The following is a 27,779-nucleotide window of genomic DNA, read 5'->3' on the forward strand; positions in this document are numbered from 1 at the left end:
AGAGGCCAAGGGAACTGGGATTATTTAGTCTGCAGAAGAGAAGAATGGGGGGGGGGGGATTTGATAGCTGCTTTCAACTACCTGAAAGGGGGTTCCAAAGAGGATGGATCTAGACTGTTCTCAGTGGTAGCAGATGACAGAATGAGGAGTAATGGTCTCAAGTTGCAGTGGGGGAGGTTTAGGTTGGATATTAGGAAAAACTTTTTCACTAGGAGGGTGGTGAAATACTGGAATGTGTTACCTAGGGAGGTGGTGGAATCTCCTCCATTAGGATGTTTTTAAGGTCAGGCTTGTCAAAGCCCTGGCTGGGATGATTTAGTTGGGGATTGGTCCTGCTTTGAGCAGGGGGTTGGACTAGATGACCTGAGGTCCCTTCCAACCCTGGTATTCTATGACTTATTTGAAGGCTCTGGGAAGAAAGCTTACCTTATAAATAGCCAGACTACAACATTCCCACTTCAGTTAGATGACCATTTTCAGCTACATATGGTTATTGCAAAACAAACAGTTTAATATTATCTGTCTCAGAAGATCAATAAATTCAGTTAAGTGCCATAGAGGGTAAGCTTTTGCTTTGCCTAAAACTGTTATTTTAGACTTTTTCCAAAGTCTGAAAATGCTGCAATCAACATGCATAGCACATGTTGTCACTTGTGCAACCATTAGGTGAAGCTACCCAATGCCTATATAAAAACTAAAATAACCTATTAGTATGTCATGTTCTGATAGCTAAAAAAAAAACCCATTGACACACACTATAGATTAGAAATGACAAGTTTAAGATGCTAACACAGAAAGACTGAAAAGATTAAATATAATTTATTAAATAGCCCTTTACAATTAATTTCTCAAATTTAAAAAAGTTCTTAGTTACATTACAGTATTGTGTTAAAACTTGATAAACACCAATCTTTTTTGTATACAATTAGGAAAGTTTTAATTCGTTAATCCTGAATATCCTCTTAACTGTTTGATGTACCTCTGGCCCATAAAATGCTTGTTGAAGATGGGCTCTTTGATACATAAGAAGCTGTTACAATGGCATATATTTCCCCATCAGCAATGTCCATAGGATGCTGCTGTCATTTGATTACACTGTATGTTAAAGAACACAATGTCTCTTCAGTTCTTGCCTTAAATCCTAATTTGTTTATGCATTTAATGAATCTTCTTCTGTACAAGTGCTATTCCTGGTGGCCAAGCATGTCAAGTTGCTGTATTATAACAAAATATATAAAAGGACTGAATGAAGGGTCATTAACGTAGATACACAGAGCTCCTTATGGAGGAAGCTGGAACAGACACCACCGATGGACTCATCTAACCATTTTGCTTCCGTAGCCTAGCTAGCAATGAATAGGGGGATACCCCATCAATCCTGGAAGAACTAAAAAAGAGAAGATAACTATTACTCAGAGAATGAAGCACACCAATACGAAACAAACTTAGTACAGACATCCAGACATTTCTACTGTACCCAGATATTGGTGTGAAATGCACTCTGTCTTTTCCACCTCCATTCTTCCCCCCCTTACAGTCTCTCATCAGAGTCCTGAATCATGGCTGCCTTCCTTCTGTAGTAATGACTCTCGCCCCTCTCCAGAGCCCATCAGTGCTGGTCCTCGGGTGAACAATTCACTTCCTCTAATGCAATTAAGGTTGATCCCACACAAGACCGGAGGGTATTCTGAAAGGGTCTTAATGTTTTTTCCTTCCAGACATTGGTTTTGGTGAAAGTGTAATTTTCTCTCCTAAGTAATTTCACACATTGTTAAAGTGACATTAATGGAGATGGCATTCCTCTACTGTAAAATGTTTTTACAGTTGAAACTGTAAGCCTCTAAGCCCAGTCTGATACTAATCACAGTGTTCAGCATCTTCATCAGTTATTAAAAGCTACTTTTCAAATTTAGTGTTGATCTGACAACATTTTGTGCAGATGCTCACTAGTTGGTGTAGTTGTATGATTTTGACTGCATCAGTGTCTCAGTAAGTAAGACAGACATCACATCTCTTTCAAGACTGAGGGCACTGCCATTTGCAAGTCAGAATGCAACATGAGACAGGCAGAAGGATGCACCATTGATGGACTTATTGCCAGTTGCACAATTAAGACCCTTGTTATGTAGAATGTCAATTACTTAACTTCTCTCTCACACTGAGGCTTTTGTTTTCTTTCTTTATAAAGAAACTACAGCATGAAAATGTTATGACTATTTCTAACAAGACCAAAATAGAATAATTCAAGCAGTTTGGAATAAATGTGACATTAACACGCAAATAGCACTTATTAATCATTTGACACAATTTTTTACGATTAACAACATTTGCAGACAGCGTAGGAAGAGAGATTTCAGATACATGGTAATAACGTCAAAAGAATCTTACGTTGTTGAGACACCTTTTGAAACTTTAATCTTGGGTTGGGCAGACCAGAATTCCACCTTGTATTTAAGTTCTTTATTCTGAAATTGAGACATTAAATTAATTGCATTTCCACCAGTATATTATAGCATTTAAGAAAGTCAAAGATACAGTTCGTGGGTGCGATCCTCAGCTGGTATAGATCAACAACACAGATAAATTGAAACAAGTCCAATTAGTACGTTGACTTCGATAGAGCTATTCCAGTTTACACCAGTTTAGCATTTGGCCCTTTGGGTCATCCAGAATGTCAATACAGTTTACAGGCACTGAGGGATACAATGCAGTCACTTTTGAAAATCTTGGCATGCTGGTCGAGCCTCAAAACCTGAAGAAACATCAAGTTCCTGTGCCCAGCATTATTGTCACTGTTTGGATTTTGCTCTGTTGGTAAGAAAATCCCGCACAGCTCTTTTGAAGTGTAGGAGTATTTTTGTTAGTTGAAAAGCATTTTTGATGGTTGAAAATTTTCCATCAAATCCGTTTTTCCAATATGACAGGTTTCAGAGTAGCAGCCATGTTAATCTGTATTCACAAAAAGAAAAGGAGTACTTGTGGCACCTTAGAGACTAACCAATTTATTTGGTTAATAAATAAATTGGTTAGTCTCTAAGGTGCCACAAGTACTCCTTTTCGTTTTTCCAATAGAAATAGGAGGTTTTGACTCCACTCATTTTTGTATATATTTATATATTCTTCCATCAAAAAAACAATGCCCCCAAAATATTTTGATTTGGGTATTCTGCTGCGATGCCTCATGCTCCCATTCTCCTCAATGGCCTGGACAACATCTTGCATGATGCATTAGTCTCCCCACTCTGGTCTGTCTGAAAAATGGCAACAATTATCCTTTGATCTGTCCTGTTTATTTAGACTGAGATACTTGGGGGTAGGGATGGCCTTACAAACCGTGCCTGGATGGGATGCTGTAACACTAATTAGCTAGTACAGGTCACTTTGAAAATGTCTAGAACTATATAATTAGTGTTATATAAATATAATAAATACATATGATATGTTAATGATATGTATGTGGATTATATTTAATCCCCCACACATACTGGAATTAGAATCAATTTAGTGGATCTGCTATGACTGAAATTAAGATTCTGAATGGCAGAAAAGCATTTTATTTGTAATATATTTAATGTCTGTACCAATGTAAATTCCAGGATTATAGACTAGTGTTTACAACGGGATGTCAAGAACTATATTGCTGCAATGCGTCATTACACAAAAGATTGCTACAAACTGTAAAATGTTGCCAAAAACCACACAAAACAATAACAGTATTGCTACTGAAGATTATGTAAAATTGCAAGAGGCTAGTTTTTATGCAATGCTGAAAATATGGGGTAATTATTTTGACAGAATGCACAGTTCTTCACTGTAGGCTAATGCTTTCCAAAATACTAACATGTAATATTTCCTCAGAAGCGGAAAGTGAGCGAGCAAGGGCCATTATTAAAAAATCCAAACACACACACATTTTAAGAATACAAGAATGGCCATACTGGGTCAGACCAAAGGTCCATCTAGCCCAGTATCCTGTCTTCCGACAGTGGCCAATGCCAGGTACCCCAGAGGGAATGAACAGAACAGGTAATCCTCAAGTGAGCCATTCCCTGTCGCTCAATTCCCAGCTTCTGGCAAACAGAGGTTAGGGACACCATCCCTGCCCATCCTGGCTAATAGCTGTTGATGGACCTATCCTCCATGAATTTACCTAGTTCTTTTTTGAACCCTGTTATAGTCTTGGCCTTCACAACATCCTCTGGCAAGGAGTTCCACAGGTTGACTATGTGTTGCTTGAAGAAATACTTCCTTTTTTTGCTGTTTTAAACCTGCTGCCTGTTAATTTCATTTGGGGACCCCTAGTTCTTGTGTTAGGAGAAGGTGTAAATAACACTTCCTTATTTACTTTGTCCACACCAGTCATGATTTTAGAGATCTCAATCATATCCCCCCCTTAGTCATCTCTTTTCCAAGTTGAAAAGTCTTATTAATCTCTCCTCATGCTGAAGCCATTCCATACCCCTAATCATTTTCTTAACCTTTTCCAGTCCCAATATATCTTTTTTGAGATGGGGGAATCACAGTTGCACGCAGTATTCAAAATGTGGACATACCATGGATTTATATAGAGGCAATATGATATTTTCAGTCTTATTATCTCTCTCTTAATGATGCCCAACATATATATATATATTATAAGCCCTAAGCTGAGAATATTACCACAAATAAAGTGAAGCATTTGTGTAGTGTAAAGTTCACCATGTGGGTAAGTGTTTGCAGGATCAGAGTCTAAATTATATCGTCATGGCTAAAATTCTCATCCAGACACTCATTTCATATCTGCATTACTGCAACAACCTCCTCTCTAGCCATTCCAAAATGCACACTGCTTCCCTCCAGTCCCTATGAAATTCAAAAAGCACTCCCTCTCCTCCCTAACTCCCACTTCCAGCCTGTGGCCTACAAGAAATTACTAAAGAATTATGATTAGGCAGAAGGCTGATTGGGGAAAGTGGATACAAAAAAAAGCAATTATTCTTTCATCCCTCACCTTTAGGTCTTCATATGTTGTGTGTGTGTGTGTGTGTGCTCGGGTTGAGCTCTTTGGGACAGGCAGAGTGTCTTGGCACTTTCCAAATATGTGCTTGGCAAGTAGTGGGTGCTACCATAGTGCAAATAATAATTGTTAAATAGAAATTAGCAATTTTGATATTCTTCCTCCCAAACTCACCAGTACTGTATATTGAATAGAAATAGCTCGAGGGACATAGGGACATGTACGGTGAGAGATTTCCAAAAGCACTTTGCTTTGTTCTAACTTTGACCAAACTTACCATTGTTTTCAATAAGAGCAGAGTTAGACCCTTGCTGAGTGCTTTTAAAAACCCCACCTGCAATTGTACCAACCACTCCCACTTCTCTGTCCTCAGAAAAATACTTAAAGAATCTTATTGTACCATACAGTTGGCCGAAGATGATGGTATAAATCTCTTGATGACTACTTGGGGGAAGAAAAAAAGAGACTCAAAAAGATGCAGAGTTGAAATAGTTTTAGGCTCACAATTGTAGAGTTTGGTGTGATACAATCTTTCCCTTTACCTGAGCTTCAAGCATATTTATCTTTTCTTTCATAGTCTTAATTTTTTTATCTTGGTTTTGTAGTCCGATGTTCAGTTCTTCAATCTAAGAGTTAGAAAGTAAAGTTAGAAATAGTTTTCAAACTTTGTAATATATTAGATACACTTTCAATAACCATCCTTTAAGTAGAGGGATACACTATTAGAGCATGAGGATCAAGAAAGTCAATATAGTCTGAAATCTACATGATAAAAAAAATGCTCTAGAGAAAGTGTAATGACATGATTGGCTGGCTGACTTATTTTTCTTTTTAAACAGATCATAAGTCACACTTCCACTAAAGGTAACATGTCTGCCTTTTTAATTCTTGGCCTCTGTGCCCAACCACACACTTGTTCCGCAAATGCAGCTTTCTTAGCCTAAGCAAGCTAAGGCTGATGAGAGAAGTTCCTACCCTTTGACGATTCACAAAATGTGAATTAAATTTTGTATAGGTAGTTTAGCTGAGCAAAAATTAATACTCTTTGTGACAGTAGCTCATATTAGTACCCTCTTTAAACGGGATGTCAAGTAATAAATATTAAAATGGCTTCAAGTTTTGTTCCAGCTTTATCTGGGACCAAATCCTTTATGCTTTGGTCACGGACTTCACTAGGACTGCTTGTGTGCATCAGGGAAGCAGGATTTGAGCCTCTAGTGAGGAACAGCCTATAGATTTCCAGACACCTGTTTATTTTATTGATGGTCTTACACAGTGCCTGTAACTGCAGCAGTCAAGCATCATTAGAGACTCAATGTTCCCCATAAAAAGGCAGTTCATTTTGTGGAACATACGTAAGAGGTTTGCAGCTCTTGTATTCATTGCTTCCTCTGCAGAAGTAGCTAACCAAACACTATTTCAGAAGCTACACTAAGTCTTCCCCTGGTGAGTGAGTGAATATCCATGGTCTGCCACATTTTAGGGATATTCCCAATCTACCTTAAACTGGCTGGGGACTCGGTATTTCCTGATGTAGCCCTATGGTATGGGCCTGTTCTCCTATGCTCCTTAGGTAGCTATCTCAGCCCTTCCATCCCACTTGCAGGAAACAAAAACCTTCCTTTCTTCCTTCCTTGCAACATTCTATTTCAATCGCTGTCACGATGGGAGGTAGAACCACCCCCATTTTTTAAAGTGATGCCACTTTCTTTTTTTTAAATTATATATAAAATATTATGTAACATCTATTGCTAACTGGTTTTGCATGTCCTGTGATGGAGATCATCACATCATCAATAATAAACTTCACAAAGTGAAGGAAGCACTAAAACAAGTCTCTAATTTTTGTTCCCCATACACTAAACGTGCTTGGTTAACCGGACCTCTTCTATCACACTGCGTAGGCTTTGATGCTGGGTCTGGATCACATGCTGCAAGTGAGAAATCTGTTCTTGTACAGTGAAAATCTCCACTTGAAGATCACGACAGCTGGTGGGGAAAAGACAGATTACCAATAACTTTTTCAGTTGATATTAAGGGGATTTATTATTCACAAAAGATCTAATGAGTGACCTGATGTATGCTTTCTGACCAAGAATATACAAACTAGCCATCTGAGCACCAAACTTTTGGGTTTGGCCAAAGTTACATTTACATATGAATTATAAATATAGGCATTAAGATTCCTTTAGTGACCAGATCCAATAATTTGCATTCCATATGGGATTCCAACTCACTGTATTGGCCTTGACTCATATTAGCTGTACGTGAACTAATTTAATTCATGGGTAATAAGCGTAGTCTGATATAAAAGAAGGAAAAATTGTAGTTTATTTCTTACATTATATTTAACTACTATATTCAATTACAGGAAAAACAGCACCAGTCATACTTCATATCGGAAGAATAAAGTTTCGGCACAATATATTGGAGCAATTCTTCAACAGTTCCTCATGGCACACACTGCCAAATTAATAGTGTACTACATAGTAAGTTGGGTACGTCTACAGAGCCTGTGGCAGTAAGCCTCCAAACCCAGGTTAACAGACTTGGGCTTGTGCTAACTACATTGAAAGTGCTTTTAGGTTGTGGCTTGGGCTGGAGCTCAGGCTCTGAAGCCTAGGGAGAGAGGTGGGCTTTAGAGGAAGTTGAACTGAATAGAAGATAGAAATTATTAAAATGTATTGTTTGGAAGAGGCCCCAAAAGCCATTAAGATATTAATTCTGGTTAACAGGATGGGGGTTGAGGTGGGTTGAACGGTTTCCTCAAGCAGGCCAAATCCTGCAATCCGTAATTATCCTCTACTCAGAATTCCTGTTAATTGAACCAAGAGTTTTGCCAGAGTGAGGACAGCATGATTTGATCTTGTGCCTTCACATGTCAGAGTAGTAGAGAACAATTACTTATTCTCTAAATCAGAGGTGGGCAAACTGCAGTGGCCTGTGGGACCATCCTGCCCGGCCCTTGAGCTCCCCGCCTGGGAGGATAGCCCCCGGCCCCTCCATTGCTGTCCCCCCTTCCCTGCAGCCTCACCTCGCCATGCCGCCAGCGCTTTGGGCGGAGAGCTCCTGCCAGGCAGTGTGGCTGTGAGAGCCGCCGGCCTGCCCTGGTGCTCTAGACTGCGCAGCAGCGTGGCTGGCTCCAGCCAGGTGACACGGCTGCCAGTCCTGGTGCTCTGAGCGGCATGGTAAGGGGGCAGGGAGCGGGGGGGTTGGATAAGGGGGAGGGGGTCCCAGGCAGCAGTCAGAGGACAGGGAGCGGTTGGATAGGCATGGGAGTCCCAGGGGGCATGTCAGGGGGCGGGGGTGCGAATAGGGGTCAGGGCAGTCAGGAGATAGGGAGCAGGGCGGGTTGAATAGGGGGTGGGGTCCCGGGGGGGTGGTTAGGGGACAGGGACCAGGGGGGATTGGATGGATTGGGGGTTCTGGGGGGGCAGTCAGGGGACGGGAAGTGGAAGTGGGAGGGGCAGATAGGGGAGGGGCCAGGCTGTTTGGGAAGACACAGCCTTCCCTACCTGGCCCTCCATACAGTTTTGGAACCCCGATGTGGCCCTCAGGCCAAAAGGTTTGTCCTACCTCTGGTGTAAATAAACCCAGGTCTAGAAACCCTACTGCACATGTCACAGGAGAATTTATATTCTTCTTTAAAAAGTAAAGACAGTGAAGGCATTAGGCCTAACACCATGTATATATCCACTACGCGGGAGAACTTAGCCAAGTTATTGTTAGGTATTTCACTTGAAATAATCCTTCTGAACAGAAAAAGCATTTCTTCATGCACTATTTGCTCACCTCTTCGTATCTTCAGAGTTTGATAGAAGCTTCTCTTCAAATGACTGCTTTTTTTCTATTAATGTTTTCTTTTCCTAGGGAACAATGAAGAAGTAATAATGTGCACATACAAAACTTATATGGAAGTGATTAACTAATTTTTCAATTACTTTCTGAAAACATACAAAACCACCAGAGATATGTCAGCTGTCAATTTACAGATATACCCTCACCCTCTTGCGAGGATCAGAAGCATCTGTCATCAACGAGAATTGGGTCAGAAAAGGCAAGGTTACCAGGGAGCAGCTGTGTATTGATTTACAGAGGAAAAAAATTATTTCAATTGGATATATATTTTTTTTTTTTTAAAAGGAAAGCCTGTCAGTAAAGATGATTAGCTTTTTGACTGATATGTGTTCAAAGACACTTTCTGCTCCAGGAACTATACTAAAAGGGCAGTGGTACTTTGCATTGCAAAGATGGATTTGAGGGTCAAGAGATTAAAATTGATTCAACTAGAAAACTTCTTTTTAAGTGACAAATTTTGGTAATCCACATCTAACTGTTTAGTGACCTAAGTACAATAATTCCTAGTTGTAAATTTAAAGAGTACACTAATACATACAGCCACCCCAGGATGTATCTTCTTAGCCTGTCAGGGTGAAACCCTGACTCTAATGAAGTCAAAAAAAGTTTTACAACTGACTTCAATATGGCAAAGAATTTTAGGCGCAAAAGATATGAGACAAACACATCAACATATAAACCTTGTCTATCTATGGAGCTGCCTGGAAAAGATCCTAGCATGTAGCCGTGAAAATGAAGCTTTGTGTATTCTACCCACAGCCCCTTTCCTCAGCCAGCTCCACAGTGCAACAGATTGTGTGCAGATTTGTAATGCCAAACTACACAGTGCTAAACCATATCTGCTATCAGCCTGGTCAGTCGGATGTGAGGTATAGTAGGCACCTTTGCAAGTTTCAGTGCATGGGGTAAGCAACTGGAGTGGGGTAAGAAAGCCCTGGGCTAAGAAACCTATTGATGTGCATGAGGACTCCCTGAGTGTACCAGAGGGAAGGGCTTGGGAACACCACTGAGAAATGCTTCAGGGGAACACAGTACGGGACAGTATATTCAGGGAGAAAGATGTTCAAAGGTGTATTAAAAATATTGGAAGATGAGTTATTGTGACTGACTCTACTCAGGTGTGCAAAAAGATAGGGATCAGGGAAAATGAGGAGAGGGCACAAGGAGCTGTCCCGCCACTTGGCTGCAGGAGCATAAGCCAACCACATTTCCAGTCCTCCTGAAACTAACCAACCATGAGAACAAGGAGAGAATCTAGCAGCACTGATGGAGTGATGAATGGGGGTTAGGGTGGAGACATGGCCCACTTTCCAGCTCCTGTACTGGTGCTGATCTGGCATGGGGGTGGGAGAGTGCACATGTGCCCCTGTTAAATGACATCACAGCAGCCACTCAGAATGAGCTTCCCCCACCCACTTATCTCTAGTCACTCATAATTGCTGGGGGAACTCCCACAGCTACCAAACTCTTCTACTTCCCAATCACAGGCTGCCGCTTAGTTGTGGCAGGAGCAAACCACACCTTGGCACGACAAGTGACAAAAATGGCCTGAAAGCACATTGCATTTAAATGTTTTTAATCTGACTTTTTGACAGAACTGTATTAGTGATGTGTAATCTTGCTGCATTCTTAATTACTCCAGAACAGATGGTGAAAGTTAAATTTTATGTGATATGGTCATTACAATACCTTTCACTGGCTAACAATTATTTACTACAACTGGAAAGTTGTTCTCTGTAAACACTCACTGCTTCTGCATCAGCTGAGAACTTGGGAAGGATTTTGGAAAGAAATTCACTACAAAGGGGAGGAGATTAATAGCATATTGCAATATACTGTACTTTGACAATGCAAGAATAGGAGTTGAAGGTGTTTCCTCTTAGCAACCAGGACATTTCAAGTCTCATAAATTAGGATTAATGTATGGCAGCTAGGTTAAGTAAGTTAATTGATTTAAAAATCTAGTGTCTAAACAACTGAAAGGAAAAATAAAAACCTGACCTCTCATGTCATTTAAAAGGCCTGATGCTCAGCTGATGCAAATTGAGGTAGCATCATTGAAATCCAGGGGGCTTTTATACCAGTTGAGGATCTGGTCCAAAAACTTTTTAAAGTAATTGAACTCTTCTTTATAATTAGATTTCAGCCTGAGACTGACAATAAAGAGTGCTTAGGACACTCTTTACACTGTAGTTCTATTACTTAAGAGGTAGGAGCCAATACAATTGAAACTGAGATTTACTGTAGTTCCACAGAGCTTGATATCTTTACTCATAGCACTTGCTCCAGATCAAGAGCAATATGCAAATGAGCAAGGACTGGTCACATGGCTAACAGACTGCAAGGTCAGGCCTCGGTATTGTGCAGCAGATACTAACAAAAGCCACATAATGGCCTAAGAGACAGTGGCCATGATCCTTGCATAGAGAAGACTCCTATTGCCTATCCAGGAACTGCATGGCTGGGCTCTATGAGCATACCTCTTCCATTCGTTGCACCAGTTTCTCCATGTCTGTAATCTGGCTGTACTTTTCTTCGAGTCTTTCAGTTACACAATTGACATTTTCTAGATTTTGTTTGAGTTTTTGTTCTTGCTCAAGTTTGGAGGCCTGTGTTTAGAGAAAAATGAAAAAAAAAGCCCAAACCAATGAATGAAGATGATTTCCATTTTCAGCAAAACCATTTTGCTGCTATTCTTCAATATGTTGCCAGTCCCACACACACACCCCCGCCCCCCCGTGAAAATCCTGACCACTTGTAGTCAAGAAAGATCCATGCTTCTTTCCCCAAGAGTGAGCAGTGAGAGAATAGGGCAAATTCTACACCTTTATTCCTGCCTTATTTTGAGCACTGTACCCATCAAATCTGAGACTGAACACTTGAAGTCAGGAAAAATTAAGCTTTCCTTTTTTATATTGTACTGTAGTTAAAGTTAAGCCTATAAGACAATGGAAGTCTGCATTAGAAGCCCTGACCTACATTTTCAAGAGTGACTCGTGATTTTGGATCCCTCCACATTGGGTGTCCACCTTAAAGGGACCTGGTTTTCCGAATGTGCTGAGCATCCTCTGAAAATAAGGCTCCTTTAAGGAATCATCAGTTGAGCCCACAAAGTTGTGTTTGAAAGAGTTAGGTCTCTATTTATACATCCAAGGTACTGATTTGTCATGTTGACATATGGAGTTGCCAGCATACTGGAGAGAAGGAACACTTGTATCCCTGCATGCTCCAGTGTTTGCCTTTTCCACACATAGGAGAGTGCTGTACCTGCATCAGCAGTTTATCATCTTCATGTTTTTTCTTAAGTTCTTCAGACCGACTGTAGTAATTCTCATATAGACTTTTCGAGGCATGTCTTAGAGACTGTGCACCTGCTTCTCTTGTCGCATCCAGCTGGAAAAAGCCATTGCAATAGGATTAATAGCGTATGTCACACTTTAGAAGTTTGGTGTGGAAATCAGGTAGCATACAAATAATGCAGTTGCTATCCTGTTTGAACAACTGTTAGCACCAATTCTTGCAGAACCCCCCCCCCCACAAACCCATTAAAATATATGGCAAATAAAATTTAAATTCTAATTTTTGAATAAAGGATGCAGATTTGCCATGTGATACAACAGCCCCTCCTGACTGGAGATGAAGGTTGTGGGTTTAAAATGACTGATACATTTCTGACTGGTTACAAGCACACCTGCTCTAGACCACTGGCTGAGCAGACTTCATGCCAGGAACCACTGCAAGAAAATCCAAGCCCAGAGCACAGCCCAACAAGCTGTAGTTCCCAACAATCAGCTAGTTAAATTCCACCATCAGCTAGTTAAAAATCTATTTCATCCTAATGAGAAAATCTGATGAGACTCTGCAGGGTTACTGCACTTCATGGAGAGGGCAAAGCCACAATGAACGATTGCTTTCCTGCCACTGCTGTAATGGAACTTTAATCCAGGCAAAACTGGATCTTCTCTTCAGGCTGACAAGCTGAAATATGCATTAGAGACTGCTAAAATGGAATGCACCTTGATCTTTAGTATTTCATTCTCCCTGTTCACAAGCAAGAGCTGCTGGTCAGTCTCTTTCAGCTTTTCCATGGTTAGATTGTAGCTGGAGTTAAGCATGTCCTTCTCAGCCTCCAGCTCATTTCTGGGCACCCGGAAAGGCTGCTAAAAATGAACAAACATGAAAATAATTTGTAAACGACAGCTTTAGCAGACTGAGTTCATGAAGGTAAAGCTGCACTCATCTACCTGCACTCATCTACTCATCATTTGGTCTTGGCGAGTAATGAGGATCTCATAGAGGAAATGGTTGTAGGGGATAATCTTGGCTCAAGTGATCATGAGCTAATTCAGTTCAAACTGAATGGAAGGATTAACAAAAATAAATCTGCAACTAGGGTTTTTGATTTCAAAAGGGCTGACTTTCAAAAATTAAGGAAATTAGTTAGGGAAGTGGATTGGACTGAAGAATTTATGGGTTTAAAGGTAGAGGAGGCCTGGGATTATTTTAAATTAAAGCTGCAGAAGCTATCGGAAGCCTGCATCCCAAGAAAGGGGAAAAAATTCATAGGCAGGAGTTGTAGACCAAGCTGGATGAGCAAGCATCTTAGAGAGGTAATTAAGAAAAAGCAGAAAGCATATAGGGAGTGGAAGAAGGGAGGGATCAGTAAGGAAAGCTACCTTATTGAGGTCAGAATATGTAGGGATAAAGTGAGACAGGCTAAAAGTCAAGTAGAGTTGGACCTTGCAAAGGGAATTAAAACCAATAGTAAAAGGTTCTATAGTCATATAAATAGGAAGAAAACAAAGAAAGAAGAAGTGGGACCGCTAAAAACTGAGGATGGAGTGGAGGTCAAGGATAATCTAGGCATGGCCCAATATCTAAACAAATACTTTGCCTCAGTCTTTAATAAGACTAAAGAGGATCTTAGGGATAATGGTAGCATGATAAATGGGAATGAGGATATGGAGGTAGACATCACCATATCTGAGGTAGAAGCGAAACTCAAACAGCTTAATGGGGCTAAATCGGGGGGCCCAGATAATCTTCATCCAAGAATATTAAAAGAATTGGCACAAGAAATTGCAAGCCCATTAGCAAGAATTTTTAATGAATCTGTAAATTCAGGGGTTGTACCATATGATTGGAGAATTGCTAACATAGTTCCTATTTTTAAGAAAGGGAAAAAAAGTGATCCAAGTAATTATAGGCCTGTTAGTTTGACATCTGTAGTATGCAAGGTCTTGGAAAAAATTTTGAAGGAGAAGGTAGTTAAGGACATTGAAGTCAATGGTAAATGGGACAAAATACAACATGGTTTTACAAAAGGTAGATCGTGCCAAACCAACCTGATTTCCTTCTTTGAGAGAGTAACAGATTTTTTAGATAAAGGAAACGCAGTGGATCTAATTTATTTAGATTTTAGTAAGGCGTTTGATACTGTGCCACATGGGGAATTATTAGTTAAATTGGATAAGATGGGCATCAATAGGAAAATTGAAAGGTGGATAGGGAATTGGTTAAAGGGGAGACTACAACGGGTTCTACTGAAAGGTGAACTGTCAAGTTGGAGGGAGGTTACCAGTGGAGTTCCTCAAGGATCAGTTTTGGGACCAATCTTATTTAATCTTTTTATTACTGACCTGGGCACAAAAAGTGGGAGTGTGCTAATAAAGTTTGCAGATGATACAAAGCTGGGAGGTATTGCTAATTTAGAGAAGGACAGGGATACCCTACAGGAGGATCTGGATGACCTTGTAAACTGGAGTAATAGGAATAGGATGAAATTTAATAGTGAGAAGTGTAAGGTCATGCATTTAGGGATTAATAACAAGAATTTTAGTTATAAGCTAGGGACGCATCAACTAGAAGTAACGGAGGAGGAAAAGGACCTTGGAGTATTGGTTGATCATAGGTTGACTATGAGCTGCCAATGTGATATGGCTGTGAAAAAAGCTAATGTCGTCTTGGGATGCATCAGGAGAGGTATTTCCAGTAGGGATAAGGAGGTTTTAGTACCGTTATATAAGGCACTGGTGAGACCTCACCTGGAATACTGTGTGCAGTTCTGGTCTCCCATGTTTAAGAAGGATGAATTCAAACTGGAACAGGTACAGAGAAGGGCTACTAGGATGATCCGAGGAATGGAAAATTTGTCTTATGAAAGGAGACTCAGGGAGCTTGGCTTGTTTAGCCTAACTAAAAGAAGGTTGAGGGGAGATATGATTGCTCTCTATAAATATATCAGAGGGATAAATACCAGAGAGGGAGAGGAATTATTTAAACTCAATACCAATGTGGACACAAGAACAAATGGATATAAACTGGCCACTAGGAAATTTAGATTAGAAATTAGACGAAGGTTTCTAACCATCAGAGGAGTGAAGTTTTGGAATAGCCTTCCGAGGGAAGTAGTGGGGGCAAAAGATCTATCTTGCTTTAAGATTAAACTCGATAAGTTTATGGAGGAGATGGTATGATGGGATAACATGGTTTTGGTAATTAAATATTCATGGTAAATAGGCCCAATGGCCTGTGATGGGTTTTTAGATGGGGTAAGATCCAAGTTACCCGGGAAAGAATTTTCTGTAGTATCTGGCTGATGAATCTTGCCCATATGCTCAGGGTTTAGCTGATCGCCATATTTGGGGTCGGGAAGGAATTTTCCTCCAGGGCAGATTGGAAGGCCCTGGAGGTTTTTCGCCTTCCTCTGTAGCATGGGGCACGGGTCACTTGCTGGAGGATTCTCTGCTCCTTGAGGTCTTCAAACTACAATTTGAGGACTTCAATAGCACAGATATAGGTGTGAGGTCTTTTTTAGGAGTGGTGGGTGAAATTCTGTGGCCTGCATTGTGCAGGAGGTCAGACTAGATGATCATAATGGTCCCTTCTGACCTAAATATCTATGAATCTATGAATCTACCTTCCTATCTCAGGTCCCCACCCTGCAATGAGCTCCAGGCACCCAGGTCTGCATGGTGCTCATTGCAGGATCATGGTCTAGAGTAATTACAGAGCAACAATCACCACAGTTTCTAGGTACTGACTAATTCCCCACCTTCAATATTAAATAAAACAGTGTTCTATTTGTGCAGCTCTCCAGGGTTTTACATTTGAAACACATCATTACCAATACATAACTGCTTTTGGTTCTCCAGAGTGTAACTTCGTACATGAGGTTAATTAATGTTTAGAATATTGCAGCATATGGCGTATTATAGTATTGGGACCAGCAGTGTCGCCAGTTATGAAGGTTGCCTGACACTACCCATTATAAGACCCTCTTTTAGTTGCTTATATTTGCCAGACTTTATTTATTTGGGCTAACATTTTTCATGCCAGGTGTCTCCTTCAGGATGAGTATTTTTGGAATGTTTCTGCCAAAATGGTTCAGCCATTTCAGAATGATGCTAGAGAAAGTCCCTGCTTTGGAGCATAGACTAGAGGGTGGCCTTTGTGTCAGTGCTGTGCCTTTTGATATTCTTCATATCCACCAAAGTTTGGTCAATCGCTAAGCCTTTGAATAATCTTCATTTTCTCATCCTCTGTATAGATCTTAGATCTGGCTAAAATCTCCCAAATTCCATCATCACTGAGCATGCTCCAGCCCCTCACAGCTCCTAGCGCTGACAAGGCTCTGTATGTGCCATCCCCTGAGCATGCTCTCGAGACAGACTGAAGGGGTACAGAGCGTGAAGAGAGCAACTGTGACTAGGGATGAAAGTGGGAGTGGTACTAAGAGCCAGAGGGGAGATGTGAGGCATTGTGCAGAGAGGTTGGGACTGGGAGCTGCAGGGGAAGGGAAGCCTTTGCATTTGATTTGTCATTTGCAATTTTATGGTTTGCATACCTGATTTTGAATCTTTGCTAGTGTGGATCTGATCTGCAGGGAAGAGATTAGAAATAGGTCACAAAAAGAAAGATGATTTTTTCTTGTTAATCTGCCAGGCTAGTTATTCCAGGACATTCTCCTTAGGACAGCAGCAATGTAGAAAAGTTGCCTTTGGGCATGATCACCATTGTGCTCTTTTGCTTGGATACTAGAAATAAAGCATCTGTCCTCAACAAGCCAAATCGTATTGTCCAAGAGATCTCTAATGCAGAAATGGATGCACGGAATTTAAATATTTTAGTGACAGGATCAACATACTTTTCATTGACTCAAAAGAGGGCCTAAGTCTCACACTTGTTTCAAAAATTCATTTCTTCCTCAGACATTGCATCATGAATATGACTTAGGATCATAATTTTGTAATTGGTACAAAATTCTCATAGTGGCGTTCTGACAAGCATTTGGTCTGCTCCCTCATATGACTCATTATAAAGACAGATGTGCATACCCCAATTAAATCCTTGTCTCAAACTGATCAGTGTTCCTTGAGGTTTTGTGTTAGACTCCATTATAATGGTATTAGGCCGGATAGAGTTTAAGGGACAGTGAAATGTGAATTTCCTCAGTAAGTCAACACACACTTGTTTAGCTTGGAAAATTTAGACAGTGTAGAAGGATTCAAATTTTTTATTTTCTTACTTGCAATGGGTTGTATTCATTGTTCTCCTCCGAATCAGAGGACAAGACAGCACAATAAGAATAATGAAAAAATTGTACCTTTTTTATGTATTCTGTTTCGTCAGTGATTTGGACAGAAGAAGATCCATAAAGGACATAGTTTCCTTCCATCCCTTGGTCATCTCTTGTTACATGTTCTGTGAGCCTCACTGTGGCACTCATTATGCGTGCATTTCACTGCTCTGTATAGTTGGGAGAGAAGTGGATTTTGTCTTTTATTTATACAAATATCCATAGAGAATGAACTTAATTTCGTAAATGCATCTACATGTCCATTGCATCATTAACAACATATACAGTAAGGCTCATATTAGACAATTAAATGCCTTTCAGACAGCTGCAAATATGACCTTGTGCATAATTTCCGTATTTTAAAGGACCTCGCAAGTCTTCAAGATGTGTTACTTCCCCACCCCCCAATTGACTTAAAGCAGTCCCCCATCCAATTGTTGCATCTGAATGTACATTCAAATATGCTACAGCATATAAGATATCAATAATTTTTTTATTGGCAATCCAAATAATTTCAGTGTAAGTATTTGCTTATTCAAAAGTATTGTTTCACCTGTCACTTCATTCCACACCCCAGAACTGGTCATATTCAATGTTATAGGAGTTCCTGTCTCTGCCATCTTACTCAGACTGAGTAACGCTGTACTCCACAAGTAGTTGCATTGATTTCACCAAGACTATGCAATGTAAGAGTGGCAGAGTCAGTTCCACAGAAATCCATGGGACTACTCACACTGAAGGGTAAACCCCTTTGAACTCCCTCCTGGCCAGGGGAAAGCTCCTCTCACCTGTAAAGGGTTAAGAAGCTAAAGGTAACCTCGCTGGCACCTGACCAAAATGACCAATGAGGAGACAAGATACTTTCAAAAGCTGGGAGGAGGGAGAGAAACAAAGGGTCTGTGTGTCTGTCTATAGTCTGTCTTTGCCGGGGATAGACCAGGAATGGAGTCTTAGAACTTTTAGTAAGTAATCTAGCTAGGTACGTGTTAGATTATGATTTCTTTAAATGGCTGAGAAAAGAACTGTGCTGAATAGAATAACTATTTCTTTCTGTGTATCTTTTTTTGTAACTTAAGGTTTTGCCTAGAGGGGTTCTCTATGTTTTGAATCTAATTACCCTCTAAGGTATCTACCATCCTGATTTTACAGGGGGGATTTCTTTACTTCTATTTACTTCTATTTCTATTAAAAGTCTTCTTGTAAGAAAACTGAATGCTTTTTCATTGTTCAGGGTTTGGGTCTGTGGTCACCTATGCAAATTGGTGAGGCTTTTTATCCAACATTTCCCAGGAAAGGGGGGGTGCAAGTGTTGGGAGGATTGTTCATTGTTCTTAAGATCCAAGGGTCTGGGTCTGTAGTCACCTAGGCAAATTGGTGAGGCTTTTTACCAAACCTTGTCCAGGAAGTGGGGTGCAAGGTTTTGGGAAGTATTTTGGGGGGAAGGACGCGTCCAAACAGCTCTTCCCCGTAACCAGTATTAGTTTGGTGGTGGTAGCAGCCAGTCCAAGGACAATGGGTGGAATATTTTGTACCTTGGGGAAGTTTTGACCTAAGCTGGTAAAGATAAGCTTAGGAGGTTTTTCATGCAGGTCCCCACATCTGTACCCTAGAGTTCAGAGTCGGGGAGGAACCTTGACAGGCTCACTTTGAGTAAGTGGCAAGACTGGACTCAGCGTTGTAGCATTCCACAATATGAGTTTTTTCATGGCAGTGGGAGAGTCACAAATCAAAACGCTTTTTTCTTAAGCACGGGAAAACTGGATTTACACACCAAGAATGAGGTCCCAACCTGCTTGCAGTTATGTTTCTGTGGTACAATGGTGACATCCAGTGTCAGTTGGATTAATCTCAAGTGAACATGTATATAAACAGCATATCTCAGACGATATGCATATATTGCACTCCATTTGCCATATATAGAATCAGATTAATGTATATATTTTTTTAAAAGTCAGGTTGTCAAATGTCTATGTTTGGAGTATCTGAAATTAATTAACAATTGTTCCTGCAACAATAAAATCCAATTGATCTGTGCAATGTTTTATTAAGGTTTAAAACATTAGCGGAGGAAGAGGAAGCAGTAGACAGAGTGAGGTTTTTCCAAAGTTTACAGCTTATTTTTGGGTTTTGTACTTTAAATAATCACATTTTAAATGAGATTTTAAAAACACAAAATGTCAATTTAATAAGAACTTATGGTTGCTTCCATTTAACTCAGCAACAACAATCTGATTCCTGTGCTACACGAGGCTTTGGCCTACAGCATCAGCCCTTGTTTATTCATCCCAGACTAAAATTATTGCCTTACTAACAGGAAGTACCATCAAGTCAGCACATTTAATTAATTAAGGCATTTTCTCATAAAACCCAATTAGGCCATTTGAAACTCTTAACGCTGTAATAAATTAGGAATGTCACCACCACCATGAGCACATGGACCTGGCTTGCACATTTTGCTAAAAGAATCATCGGCAACTAATCCAGGCTACAGAAGTTTTAACTTTCATATACTTCAAGTACACATCTCAGGCAGAAAACAAAAATAGAGAAACTGTAATTTCTTTAACATATGAGCTTTGGGTGCTCTTTTTAAAAACTGGAGTCTTAAATTTTTGTAAAGTTTACAAAATTACAAATCCAGCAATTTCAAGTCACTCCCTTGCCAACAATCAAGGAAAGTGAACAAAGAACTCACCATTACCACCTCACAATTTTTCCCCACTCACCCAAAAGTTGGGATCATAGACAGACATTTCAGAGTGTCCTGAATGTCAAGGGATTTGGACTATTTTAGACAGGAGTCTGGGAGTGAGTCCCAAACATGAGGGGTCCAAAGTTGAAAAAGACTCACCAGCAGCCCCTTTCTTATAAACCAAGGAAGCTCCGCTGATCACAGCTGCACCAGTACTGATGGTGAAAGATGTTTACTCAAACAGATGGGTTATAAACACTTGATTGTTTTTGACCCATAGAACAAGATCTTAAACTTCTCCAGGAGACTACCAAGCAGTCAGTGAAGATCATGGCAAGAGAAAACACAATCAGTGGACTGCCAAATTCAATACCTGCTTTAGTTCACAATGGTCTTGAACAGGCATAGCCTCATGTGGATCTCACAGCCGATGTCTAACCTCAAGGTGACAAAACAATGACCAGTAGCACTGAGGCTTGCATCCAGCAACAAAATTCACAACCTTCTGGCTAGAATCACATGAAGATGAGTATCATCCTGACCACTACTGCCACCTAAGAGTAGCTGGAAATCTAACCATATCCCTAGATTTTTGTGAACACAAACAAGAGGAGGACAGACACATACCACAGTCTAAGAGACTAAAATAATCCCAGCCATGTCTTGTAGCTGCTTCCCCAGTCAACATTACCTTAGTTTTATCCAGATTGAGTCTTCCCAGGTTAGCCCTCATGTATACCCCAATCTTAACAAAATACTGGGAAAGCACAGCTTGCCTGGGTTGGACAGAATGGTGAGAGACATCTGCATATCACCAATATACTGAAGACTCATGTCTCCTTACTAACCCTTCTAAGGGTCCCATGTACACATTCCACAGGGAACACAAGACAGAACCTTATGGAACCCCTTATACGAACACCATCAGAGAGGAGGAAAACTTGTCCTCAAAAATTAATTGTGAATGATCATCATGAATGGAGCAACCCCAAAAAATAGCTTCCTCCATTCCTACTGTGGTCCAGAGGTGTGTTCAACACCACCTTGCAATCAACAGTACTCAAGGCGCTGATAGATTAAATAATGCCAGCTTGGACACTGCCACTTCATACATAGCAAGCAGGAGACCATCTACCAATGCAACCAGCCTGGTCTCCAAGTCATTAAATATGTGACAGAATATATACCTAGTTTCAGAGTAACAGCCGTGTTAGTCTGTATTCGCAAAAAGAAAAGGAGTACTTGTGGCACCTTAGAGACTAACCAATTTATTTGAGCATGAGCTTTCGTGAGCTACAGCTCACTTCATCAGATGCATGCCGTGGAAACTGCAGCAGACTTTATATATACACAGAGAATATGAAAAAATACCTCCTCCCACCCCATTGTCCAGCTGGTAATCCTGATGATCACTTTAGATAAGCTATTACCAGCTGGACAATGGGGTGGGAGGAGGTATTTTTTCATATTCTCTGTGTATATATAAAGTCTGCTGCAGTTTCCACGGCATGCATCTGATGAAGTGAGCTGTAGCTCACGAAAGCTCATGCTCAAATAAATTGGTTAGTCTCTAAGGTGCCACAAGTACTCCTTTTCTTTTTGAGAATATATACCTATGTTCACACCCTACATGCTATTAGAATCATAAAATATCAGGGTTGGAAGGGACCTCAGGAGGTCATCTAGTCCAACCCCCTGCTCAAAGCAGGACCAATCCCCATAGTTGCCCCAGATCCCTAAATGGCCCCCTCAAGGATTGAACTCACAATCCTGGGTTTAGCAGGCCAATGCTCAAGCCACTGAGCTATTGCTCCCCCCACCTTTCTGGTTATCAGGGAATAAGGTACAGATTATCAAGGGGTGTGAAATTTGCTTTAGGAACGGGTGGCATAAGGAATACATAATCTGCAATCTCCCCGATTGGGGTAAAAGTTTAACCGGTCAAAGTACAGACATTGAGATATGGGGGTATGTTGTCCACATAATGGCTATGTTCAGGTATGGAGTATAATGAGTGGATATGATGATGTGGATGGATCTACCCTCATTTGGTGGGATTTAATGTTCAGTGAGTTTATGGTTCCAGTTCATATGGTCCAATGGAAAAAGCCTCTCGGTCTCTTTCCCATAGTGGATGCACAATGTCGTACCGGCTCACACCTCCTGGTACTGTCGGTGGCCGGTGATGTGTTCGATTGTAATAGTGTTTGTCCAAGGTGCACCTTATGAGTTTTTGAATGACACCTCACAATTTGCTGATCAATAATATCATGGAAAATGCACATAGCAGTGTTATATGTGAAGTTATAAAAAAAAGCTGAGATCTTGACCAAAAGCATGTTTTCCAGATAAATCTGGGGAGTGGCCAAACTAGTTCCTCAGAGACAAAGAGCAAGATGACGCCTCTGCCAGGTGTAAAAAAGCCTGATGGACCATTACCTGCTAAGTGACCGTTCTTTGGTAGGAAATGGGGTAGGAACAAAAAAAAAAAAAAATCTACATCTTAGCAAACAAACAGAATGGAATGTCCTTCCACACAGACTGTCTGCCACCTTGCTCCCAGCTGGAAATATTTTTCAAGAGGGGGACTGAAATTATAAAAAGCAGGGGCAAATACCCCAAGACACCCCTTCTCTCTGCCCATCACATTCTCTGCACCTTCAAAAATAAAGGAAGCAGCCATTGGACTCTGGAGGAGGAGTCCTGACCTAAGAGTTTGGTCAGTAAGACTGCTGGAAGCATGTGGTGAGAAAACTTTGCAGGCATTTTATCTTTATTTTTCTTCTAACGATTTCTGACATTTATGCCTCATTGCTTATATTCACTTAGGTCTCTTCTGTAGTTCATAAACTAATTTTACTGTTTTATCTAATACAGTGTGTTCTAGTTGAAGTATCTGCATAACTCCATTTGGGGGTAACAGATTATTCCCTTAAAGGAATAAACAGACTTAATATATTTGTACTGTCTAGGAGAGGGCTGGGCAGTACAGGACATAAATTTCTGAGGGGAAATCTCAGACTAGGGGTGTGCTTGGGTCACCCTGTGGTAATCTTTAAGGCTGATAAGAGCCAGGGTGTGGCTTGCTGGCTGCAAAACACACAAAGACATAGCTGGGGGCGACTTACATGTTGGAGGCCGTTTGTGAGCAGTCCACGTTGGAGGCTGCAGCAGCAAGGCATTGTAAAAAGCACACCAGGTTACAGGGAGGGGTGACACAGCTACTCATTGGTCTGGATTGTACCCTGGTATGTCACACCATGGAAGGTATTCAGTTTGACAGAGTCCAGGAGGAGAGCTAAATCATCTAGATACACAGAGCTGCACCTCTGAAAAGCAGGTCATAGGTTCTTTACACATCTAAGAAATCTTCACACTACACAAGAATTTCTGTACGGTCATTCCGATACCACGGTAAAGGACACAGCATAAGATCCTTAATAGAACTGTACTGACCTTGTAATGCCAACAATTAACATGGCACCACTAGTTTGTTAAATATCATTTTTGAAGTGACATTCTATTACGTTTTAAAGCATGTTAACAGAATTAAATGATACAGGGAACTTGATTTCTCCCCCCCCCACACACACTTTATGCAGCTCAGAGCTTGGGAGTAGAAAGAAATTCACTTGTCTTACACTCAGAAAGCAGAGTCTAAAGGGCATGACATTCGTGAAGAAATCCTTTGGCACACTGGGTAGATGCCAACTTGTGTCTGACATGGGTGTTCTACTGCAATATTCTAAAATTGCCACTTGTGAAGTAAGTTACATTTTCTCTGTCAGCTTTGCAGCTGCCAGGTGTAACAAGCGAGGAAACATCTGTATTATAGTTTGTGAATAAGGTGCATGCTTTCTGTGTTTATGATGGGTTACTTGCTATGAATTAGATCCAAAGAGCTTGCTATGGGAACCAAACAGAAAGGCAATAAAATGGCCCAGATAAGGAGCATCCCAACACTCAGACTCAACAGCCAGGTTTAATTACAGCATGATGAGGCAACTCCACAGCCCCAATCCTGGCGACAGATCTGTTTTGCCACAACTGAGAAGAGAGCTCAATGGGACACTAAACCATCACATGTCCCTGAAGTGAAAGGGTTTACAAGAGCCAAACGCAGCTGGGCCTGTTGAGTTAACACAGTTGGTAAAATAGGGAGCTGACACGCAGAGAGGCAGTCCCAGAATGGATGAACCACGCAGTTCCGCCCAGTTGGAGGGGCAGCAAGCCCAGCCTGTCACTTAAAGGTCCACTTGAGAAGGACTAAAAGGGTCCAAAGCACTGTTCGCCATAGAAGCGTGACAACTAGCTCCTTTACTATAAACATCTTTTCAGAATAGGTCCTATAAAAGTAGAAATATCTATTCTGTGTCATAGTTTGATTCTTCTTTTCACACTCTGCTATTACCTGCTATGAAAATCTCTTTTACATGATTAGCTTTAGGGTCTAGGGCAGAGGTGGGCAAACTGCGGCTCATGGGCCACATCCGGCCCGCAGGACCCTCCTGCCCGGCTCTTGAGCTCCCGGCCGGGGAGGCTAGCCCCCAGCCCCTCCCCCGCAGCCTCAGCTCTCCGTACCACCAGCACTCTGGGCAGCGGGGCTGCAAACTCCTGCTGGACAGTGAGGCTGTGAGAGCCGCCAGCCTGCCCTGGTGCTCTGAGCGGCATGGTAAGGGGGCAGGGGGTTGGATAAGGGGCAAGGGATCCCGGGCAGCCGTCAGGGGGCAGTTGGATGGGGTGGAAGTTCTGTGGGGGGGGGCAGTCAGGAGACGGGAAACGGGGGTTGGATAGGCATGGGAGTCTCAAGGGGGCCTGTCAGGGGGCAGGGGTATGGATAGGGGTCGGAGCAGTCAGGGGACAGGGAGCAGGGGGGGTTGGAAATGGGGTGGGGTCCTGGGGGAGTGGTTAAGGGCAGGGGGTACCGGGAGGGGGCGGTCAGGGGACAAGGAGTGGGGAGGTGGTGGATGGGTCAGAGGTTCCGAGGGGGGCAGTCAGGGAGCGGGAAGGGGCAGATCAGGGGCAGGGGCCAGGATGTTTTGGGGGGCACAGCCTTCCCTACCTGGCCCTCCATAATGTTTCAGAACCCTGATGTGGCCCTCAGGCCAAAAAGTTGGCCCACCCCTGGTCTATGGGTTGGCTGGTTCGTAGTTATTTTAAAGGGCAGCAATGAATTTGAGTATCCAAATTGGATTATTCAAAGTTAATCTTCAGACAACCAGCATGAAGCAGACACATATTTTCCACTTGGTTGTAAACTCTTCTCAGTACAGAATAGATTTGAATGCTACAAGTTAGAATTGGATGACTGCAATGCAGTGTTTGCATACATTAATTTCAATGATGAGTAGCTATTTGATTCAACAATATTCAGTAAAAATGTATTCACCTTTTAATTTGCTATTCATGAATATCTTTGGAAAGTTTCTTGAGGTATTTTGTTCTCATGAACGTTTGAGCAATAGTTTGTATGAATACCTGTACTTACATGTGAACGTGGCTATTTGTGCTCAGGGAGGAATGTTTACTGTTCATTATTCTCCAATATAAAAGGGTTCTCTCATCCAATCACAGTACAGAAACAGTATCAGATGATGCTGGTTGTCAATCATACAGCACAAATATAACTGCAAATAGTCAAAGGGAACAATTCGCAAACAACCCATAAACTGAAAAATTGTTCATCTGAGTTGTTTGGCAAATATATTTATAGAACTCAGGATAAGTTTATGAAGAATATGTGTACTGCTAAATGAGCTAGATTCACTGGATAATTTATTTACAATAAATAGTTCAGGCAACTATCATACTAGAGTATTTTCCCCATGAAAATATAATCAGCTATTTATTTTACTCTTTACTAAAAGCACATGTGCACGGGGGTGTGAGTGGGCAGGGGCACGGGGGACAAGACACGCCTGGATTTTTCAACTTAAAAAAAAAACCATGCAAATATTTACTTTTCCATTACCAGAGACACACAGCAAACATTAAGGGGTCTGCAATGCCGATCCCTTTCTCACGTAGACAGTGTTGCTGTCACCATGTTGGGCCTCAGATATTAGAAAGTCAAGGTGAATAAGGTCATATCTTTTATTGAACCAATTTCTGCTGGAGTGAGAGACAAGCTTAAAGCTAGAAGAGCGCTGTGTAGCTCGAAAGCGTGTCTCTCCCCTCAACAGAAGCTGGCATGCAATAAGAAGATATATCCTCACTCACCCTGTCCCTTTCTCACGTTAGTTACTAGTATTAGTGTTACTCACAGGAGGGTCTGAACAAGTAAAGGGTTGGGAGGATGGGTCCCTAAATGATAGTCAAGCACTCTCATTCTCCACCAACAAGCTCTGCTAAATTTAACACACACCACCACCCTCACTTTGGTCACATTTCTAATCTCCTGCATGTCACACATTTAGACAGCCACAGCATTCCTGCCCAGGGAGAGCGTGCAAAACCCCAAAGGGTTTCAAGTGAGCTGTAGCTCACGCTCAAATAAATTGGTTAGTCTCCAAGGTGCCACAAGTCCTCCTTTTCTTTTTTGCGAATACAGACTAACAGGGCGGCTACTCTGAAACCTGACAGAGAGGAAACCCTATTGCTAAGTCTTGTGTTATGCAGTGGCATCCAAGCCGTGCCCAGTGTTTTCCATCCAGCCCCCAACCTAGAGAGCTGGCATAAAAAGCAGATCATGAGTGATAAAAATCAGCTGAGTCCTCTCTACCCAGCTTCCACACCTGCGCATTTCCAGCCTCAAATGATCAAGCCCCTGAATCTCTAGGGACGGGAAGTGGCGGGCAGCCCTTTCCCTTGTTCTCACGGACCCGGGGAAGGAGGGGCGGCCAGCCCCTGGGCGCTCTGTAGGGGCCCTGAAATGCCCCTTTCTCCTCCCCAGCTCGCTGGCCTCCTTACCTGCTCTCCTCAGCTCTCTCCACTCCCTTGCTCCTCTCCCGGGCACTCACGTCCGGGGACGGTGCAGTCCGGACCTGGCCCCGCCCCACCCCTCTCTCCTCCTAGCAGCAGAGGCTGCAGCCCATGGGAGAGAGGAACTCGGCCCAGTTTCCCTCTGTGGTTGATTTGTAAACACAGGAAAGGCAGGGCACTTTCAAAGTCTATTGCCAATGAGTTAACCAGGTGAGAGTGTCAGAGCAGCAAGTGAAGCCATTGGTTTTTAAAAATATTCAACGCTGCCCCTTTGTAAGATTAACAATCTCTCTTGGCAAAGGTACTGCGAGGCAGGGCCATTTCTTTTTCACTAACAGCCTCCCTACAGCTCTGGAGTGACAAATAGTCTTATTTTGTTAACGTGGCTTTGTCAAGCATATATAAATCACTACACACCAATGATGACGGTGCAGTGCATTTCCAGAGGGTTAAGAACCATCTTGGATGAAAGCCACAGCTCCAGGTGTGCGAAAGCCAAAATCATTAACTCCAGTCGTCACTAACTACTTCATGGCTGCCTAATGTGTCAGGGAGTTGGGGCAAAATGCAATCCCACAGCCCTTTGAAGTTGCATTTAAGACTATCTGAGGGCTCAGTTGCATTCCATGGCAAGGAACACTCGGCAGGGATTTGAGATTAGTGTTATGTATCTTGTTGTTGCTGAGCTCTGGGACAGGGGAAGGAGTATGAATCTCTTTTAAAGGGAGGGGCGG

General features: G+C 41.7%; 1 protein-coding gene across 3 annotated transcripts; it reads right to left on the reverse strand.

Moving 5' to 3' along the window:
* Positions 1 to 835: 835 nt before the first annotated feature.
* On the reverse strand, positions 836 to 27,137 carry CCDC68 (coiled-coil domain containing 68). 3 transcript variants are annotated; one of them, XM_084629114.1, is made up of 11 exons: positions 27,034 to 27,137; positions 17,460 to 17,602; positions 16,701 to 16,733; positions 12,871 to 13,014; positions 12,122 to 12,247; positions 11,335 to 11,463; positions 8,789 to 8,862; positions 6,880 to 6,985; positions 5,539 to 5,622; positions 2,389 to 2,465; positions 836 to 1,387 (listed from the first exon to the last, which is right to left on the reverse strand). In XM_084629114.1, the coding sequence occupies exons 2-11, from the start codon at positions 17,580 to 17,582 to the stop codon at positions 1,321 to 1,323; spliced, it is 963 nt and encodes a 320-aa protein (XP_084485240.1). In that variant the 5' UTR covers positions 17,583 to 17,602; positions 27,034 to 27,137; the 3' UTR covers positions 836 to 1,320. The 3 variants fall into 3 exon arrangements, with proteins under 3 accessions (XP_084485240.1, XP_084485241.1, XP_084485242.1); XM_084629115.1 differs by lacking the exon at positions 27,034 to 27,137 and adding an exon at positions 25,613 to 25,634; XM_084629116.1 differs by lacking the exon at positions 16,701 to 16,733.
* Positions 27,138 to 27,779: the final 642 nt, after the last annotated feature.

Source organism: Lepidochelys olivacea (genome assembly GCF_965140295.1).
Source record: "Lepidochelys olivacea isolate rLepOli2 genome assembly, chromosome: 5".
Taxonomy (NCBI): Eukaryota; Metazoa; Chordata; order Testudines; family Cheloniidae; genus Lepidochelys; species Lepidochelys olivacea.

Excerpts from the sequence above, each read along its gene's own strand:
- CCDC68 (XM_084629114.1), bottom strand. The coding sequence starts at position 17,582 with ATGAGTGCCACAGTGAGGCTCACAGAACATGTAACAAGAGATGACCAA. Across the intron at positions 16,734-17,459 it reads AAACAGAATACATAAAAAAG|ATCAGATCCACACTAGCAAA; the intron begins GTACAATTTTTT and ends TCTTCCCTGCAG. Across the intron at positions 12,248-12,870 it reads ATGAAATACTAAAGATCAAG|CTGGATGCGACAAGAGAAGC; the intron begins GTGCATTCCATT and ends GGCTTTTTCCAG.